The sequence below is a fragment of the Gossypium hirsutum genome, chromosome D02 (genome assembly GCF_007990345.1).
Source record: "Gossypium hirsutum isolate 1008001.06 chromosome D02, Gossypium_hirsutum_v2.1, whole genome shotgun sequence".
NCBI lineage: Eukaryota > Viridiplantae > Streptophyta > Magnoliopsida > Malvales > Malvaceae > Gossypium > Gossypium hirsutum.
Genome location: NC_053438.1, coordinates 14593412 through 14599578, shown reverse-complemented (window position 1 = coordinate 14599578; position 6167 = coordinate 14593412). Strand labels below are relative to the sequence as shown.

General features: G+C 34.0%; 1 protein-coding gene across 1 annotated transcript; it reads right to left on the bottom strand.

Annotated features, from left to right (window-relative positions):
* Positions 1-206: 206 nt before the first annotated feature.
* Positions 207-5524, bottom strand: LOC107910235 (uncharacterized). Its single transcript, XM_016838018.2, has 8 exons — positions 5073-5524; positions 4839-4979; positions 4515-4742; positions 3605-3812; positions 2386-2522; positions 1842-1922; positions 796-862; positions 207-727 (listed from the first exon to the last, which is right to left on the bottom strand). The coding sequence occupies exons 1-8, from the start codon at positions 5390-5392 to the stop codon at positions 428-430; spliced, it is 1482 nt and encodes a 493-aa protein (XP_016693507.1). The 5' UTR covers positions 5393-5524; the 3' UTR covers positions 207-427.
* Positions 5525-6167: the final 643 nt, after the last annotated feature.

Here is a 6167-nt window from a genome sequence, read left to right as displayed (position 1 = left end):
GATTTGGAGCTTTCAAAAAATGTTTCACCTTTCTTTCTTGGAACTTCATCTGGAAGAAGGTGTTCTTGCTTCTGCCGAGACTGGAAACATCAACGAGGGAACTCCGAATGAGAATCGAGGTTTTCTTTTTTCTTTCAGTTTTTGTTTGATATCAGATTGTGCAGTTCGCATAATATGATTTAGGATTTGATTAGCTAAATGAGCTCTGAATCAAAGGCTCTTGGAATCTCATTCAAAATGCATTGCTATATTTAGTACAAGTCCCACAGCACACCCGTGCAGACCCAAGAGAAGAATACATGAATTCGAGGACTTTACGCACCAGGGCTTCGATTCAAGCCTTTAGACCCAACATGCAATTAGAGTCGTAAGACGAACACTTCGGTGGCTGCCAGCAAATACCTGAGTCCAAAGCCCTGCGAACTGCTCATCTGTTTTTGCAGGGAGGAGTTTCACATGGGGGAGGGGGCACACCAAAGACCCAATCAAGAACACTTAAGTACTTGGAACGGAACACTTCCCTCTCCTGTGCGTAGCAGTGCATTATTATCGCTGTTGACAAGCTAAATATTACCACATCAGCCCTCTTCAGATTCATTGACTTCGGCAAATACCCAACATCTGCCATGCATGTAAACAAGCTCTCTATGGCTCGTGCAACGCAGTAGAGTGATATCTCGATCCGCCTACTTTTCTTCTCAATTGCCAATGCCAGACCCGTTGGGAACTGCCCAATGAGACATGCTAAGTAAGGAACAATCAGAGAACACTGATAAAATGGTAAGAGTTATTTACCGTTCCCATTGCTACAATTGGTATGTCACATTTTCCCCAAAATCTATTCACCATGCAAGTCCACACCCTGTTTGGAAGTTACTGGTGTTAGCCCAATGACAAAGGTCCGTCTATTTTAGACGAAGCACATCGTAATAACTCAAGTCACAAATAAATTCGATTCAGCAATATGATACAAAGTCGACAGCATCATAAAGAAAATAAAACCTATCTAGTACATTCAATGTCATACACCAATGTTGAATCTCTAAACTTGATATAGTTGATGTTCTGTAAAATACAGACAAGACAGAGAGAAAGAAATTCTTGCTCTTTCCATTTAAGCATCTCACCAATCTTGTTTTGTATTCTTTCCCATCTAGGTGACTCATTCAAGATAATATCATTCCCTCATTTCTATTGAATGCAAAACATCTTTCTAAAACAACGATTTTATTGCATTTTTAATTTGACAATGAAGATGTTAGACAAGCATATTATCCTATTCAAAGCTTGCTTTATCCTGCAAACATTAGACAAAACTAATGATTCTCCCTTGGTTTTTCTTTCAAGTATTTTGCAGGAAATTATGATAAGTAATTACTAGCAGCTTCGAAACCAACAATCCTGATGTCCCAACAATCAAACTGAGCATTGAAACAAAAGAAGACATTCAAAGTGTACCGCCATAATAGAAGCATAGAACCAATACTGAAGGTATGAAAATTTACTAGTCATAAATGGCATGTGATTATGCACGTAAAAATGATTGCTCATCACTGACTAATATAATATAGTTGACCAGTATGAGATACTGATCATCGTAAGAACAATCAAAGTAAGAAAGAAAGGAAAGGTTGAATGCAGAATTTTGACCAACAATAACTATGTTTTAGTTACTTTAATGGAAACACCAAATCTAAATGACGGTTATATCAGGAAAAGTTTAAAATGGGAGAATCCTAAAATTGAAGTTGAAATACGTTAAGAACTTCTGATCCTGGGGAACAAATAGACAATCTATGAAAACAATGCATGACATGATTGAAATAATATAATACACTAACCAAGCAGATGCGGTATAGGCAGACAAAAATAAGCTTGATCTGGCTGTACCAAGAAGACTCTTCCCTAATATTGTGTAAGGCCTGTATTAAAGTCAAGAATTATGTTAGACAATAATAATAACTTGGAGCCAGGGAGGACGGAAAGAAAGCAAAATACTAGCAGAAGTTTTATACTAGAAATGGATAAAAGAAGAACCTCTAGTGAGGATCTTTCTGATGCTCAAATCATGAGGTGCTTAAAACCTAATTAGACGTATAATTCGTATAATTCGTTGTTAAACAAATCGCTATGAAGCAAAATTTTAACAAGCATACCAAAAATTATAGCAACCATATCATTTAACATGCTCAAATCTCATATCAAATTATAAAGTGGAACTTAGATACTGTGGTAACGGAGGGCCAGAAGTGGAGGGAATAATGTAAACCAACATTTAAAGTTAACGAACTTTTAAAAAAAATATTATATTTATAATATAAGAAAAAAATGAAGCAGCCAAATGGTAAGAGAATATTGCACCAAATTTTGAGCTAACTACTTTACCTTTTTAGGAGGCCTTGACGATGAACTATTAGTGTAGGAATCAAATAAACTGGAAGATATACCGGTAATGATCTTTTATATGCTTCACTAAAAAAAGTAAAAACATGTGAACTGCATGCTTGATTCCCGTGTATCATCTGTAAATAGCTCAAGGGTTTAAGCACAATTATCAAAAGTAACAGTATACTTTTGCAAAGAAAACTTCAAGCCTTAGCAGTGCTTGAATTCAAAGTCTGTTGTGAACTTTCTAAAGTCATTTCGGTAATTTAAACAGAAATCACAGACAAAACAATTCCTGCAAGAGAATCTAGTTTGTTTCAGCAGTCAAGCAAATTGCTTATATGAGCACTCTGAGCATCTTATGGCAATGAGAACAATTGCAAAAGAGATCTGCTCTCAAGGATTTCGGAGACTGCAAGGATGATGAAGTGCAATATATAGATTTTGGAATGGAGAACTCCGGATTATAACTACATGATTATTAAACTGTCAAAAATGCATTAACTATGTGCTTTTACATTTATGAGTCAACACATATTTCAAACAACAATAATAAATGATCAGGTTCTCAAATTCGTAGAAGTTGGAAGGCAGTGTCAGGCGGAAAAACAGACCAACTAAAGTCAAGGAGCAAAAAAAAAATGCAAATTTGCACATTCATGTTCTATTGCTTATGTTTTCAAATATTTTCATACTCTCCCCTAATTCCAATTTCGTACTTCCTTTTCGTAATTGCTAATAAAGCAGCATGAATGAGAGTTTTTGGCCAAAAAATGAGCTTTATGAGATATAAAAGGAACAAAGAAACGAAAAGCTGAATGTCACTTCACATTACTTTTCTGAACCTAAACCTTAATACTTAGCTTTCTTCAATTCTTGCAAATTATTCTTTTTAACAGGCATCTAACTTGATGTTCATAAAGACAAACTGTCAGGGATGGAAATTGAAGCACTAGCCTTTAATGATCTTACTCAAGATATGGTCCTAAATAATTAAAGCACAACAGCGAAGCCTTGTTAATAACATGGATGCTATGTAGAGGGAAAATGATTTGTTATTATTGTTTTTGTTCCAAAGGAAGAAAGAAATGCAATTAAACAAGAATGCATACTGCCAATAACCATATAGCCTATTGGTAGAGTGCTGTACACTATGAACAAAGTATAGACATTATTGCTACTCAGCAGAACAACAGAAATGGAGAAAGAAGGATCATACCGAACATGGGATTTTCATATTTGGATCTAATTTAACGTCTGCTCCTTTTGCCTTATAAAATTTCTCTATTGCTTCCAAATTAGTGTATGGAAGGCCACTTGCATGCTCTTTAACGCCTTGCAGGATGACCTGATCCTTTCCAACATGTTTATTGAGAAATGACCTATACGAAGGGGGAAAACTCTCTGGCTTCAAAAGGTAAGAGGACCTGAAAACATAAATGCTTCCACTTAAAAGATTACACTCGAGAAAAATAATAAATGTACAGTCATCATCTTCTTAGGAAAATTACAGAAAAAAATTTCCTGAGATAGTGTTTTTGGATGCTATTACTTGTACAACTTGTAAAGCCAAACAGTTCCTTTTCAAATGATGCCCAAAAACATTTAATTAGCACTTACCTTCATTCAAGCAAACATTTTCCCACTTTCTTTTCACATATTTGGGCTCTGACCATCTTTTTTAGAGATAAGTATCTGAGTTCATGCTATGAAGCCTAAGATTCAATGAACTTTAAAAATTGGAGATGAAAAGACGAACATTTTCAATTTTGATTGCCAACTTTAACAGGTGGAATGATAAAAAAGACGCAGAAAAATGAACAACAAAGTCCCTAGGCATGCTGATCAGACTTTCCAGTCATGAATCAATTCTAATATAGTCAGATAATTTTCAGAATGCCTCCAAAATTATAGACTACAACACTTTGTTTTCTCTTAAATTTTCCAGACAGGATAGTTTAGAGATTGGTAACTTAATCCAGGAGATGGGAATCCCAGTAGACTTGGTCATTTAGTCCATGTGGTAAATTCAATAATGACCGAGATTCATTAAGAAGAATTGCAATAAAGTTTAATTAATAGCAAAAAACAAAGCCAACAACCAAGACAACTTAACAAAAGGAACCTACAAAATTTGCGAAGAAGAGAGACACATAAGGAATATGTCACCATGCTTCCATGTAAGAGGTTTACAAAGCTTCCCAAATCGTTTACTCTTCATTCCGCAGCGTGACGCCAATACGGCAGCTCGCATGAGTATGTATATGGCCAAACTCGTATGTTGTTTATTAGGTCCAGTAAGAAGCATGGAAGGACCTGCAACAAGTCCCGCTATTAACGCCCTCCACTTTGCAGTCCTGAATAGAAATTCAACAATTCAAATAAATCAAACGCAAGTTAATAATAAGTTCCTTTGTTTGAATCAGGAAAATTAAGGTTAAGAAGATCATTGCCTGTGATGTCCCCCGAGAGCAACAATAATTTCATCTACAGAAACAAATGTACCCGAAAAAGTACCAAGGAAAAGACCGTATCTAATAGTCTCTTTGATCCCCACAACAATCGCTTCTTTATCAGAAAACGACTCAACTTTCCTACAATCATAATTCTTGCCTTAGTAGTATATAACTATAAATAAAGCAAATTAACATGAAATCATCAAATTTATTTGTATAACAATTAGTTACCTTGATTTTTTGCGCCGTAACCGTGCTATAATCGAGAAGAGAGCTAATCCACCTCTAAGGCCAGCCCCGATCGAGAATCCTTTAGCTGAGGCGACGAGGAATCTCTGCAACTTCTCCGACTGCGTTAACGGAACCGTACCAAAAGCAAGCGCAGAGGAAGAATTTGACGAAGGTTTTGATCCGGCGCAATGCGAGCAAGTCCCGTCAACCGAACTTAAACGACCATAATCGGCGGAGTCATCGTTGAAACCGCCATTCTCGAGGGACGAAGAGGAGCATCGGCAGGCGCATTTGACGGTTCCGTCAGCAGACGGTGACATGCTGATGTTGTGGGGGGCGGAGATAACGAAGCTTCCTGGAAAAGCTAGAGGAAAAACTAGGACTGATAAAAAATAATTTGGAGCCGGGCAAAATTAGTGAACAAGGAAAATTTTTAGAAACAATTACCAATTTAGCCGTTTTTTATATTATTTGGGAAAATAAGCTTTATAGAATATTTTTTAAAAATATTTCATTTTCTACCCTTGGGTTTCAGATTCGAATCCCCTCTCTTATTTGTTTGTTTTTTTTTAATGAACGTTGCTTGAAGTTTTTTTTAATTTATAATTAATGCTTTTAATTAATAAATATGTAATTATATAATAAAATATTTTTTATATATGATTATATTAAATATATTTATTTTTTAAAATACATCAACTAATTTTTCTATATATTATTATGTCAAATATATTTTATTTTTTAAAAACATCAATTAATTTTTTTGATATATTTTTTAATATATAATATTTTATGAAAAATGTTTATTTTTTTTTGAAATAATTATTTTTATAATATTGGAATTTACAATAGTCACGATATATGTGAAAAAATAAATATTTGACATATAAAAATTATATATAAATAAAAATATATCAAAAAACTAGTTGATGTTTTTAAAAATAAAATATATTTAACATAATGATCATCTTATTTATATAAATAAATAAATTGTTAATTAAAATAAAAAAATATATACTAATTAAAAATTTAAAAACAACATATTTATTAATTAAAAAAATTAAAAAAAATGCTTGAATTATTCATTAGAAACAT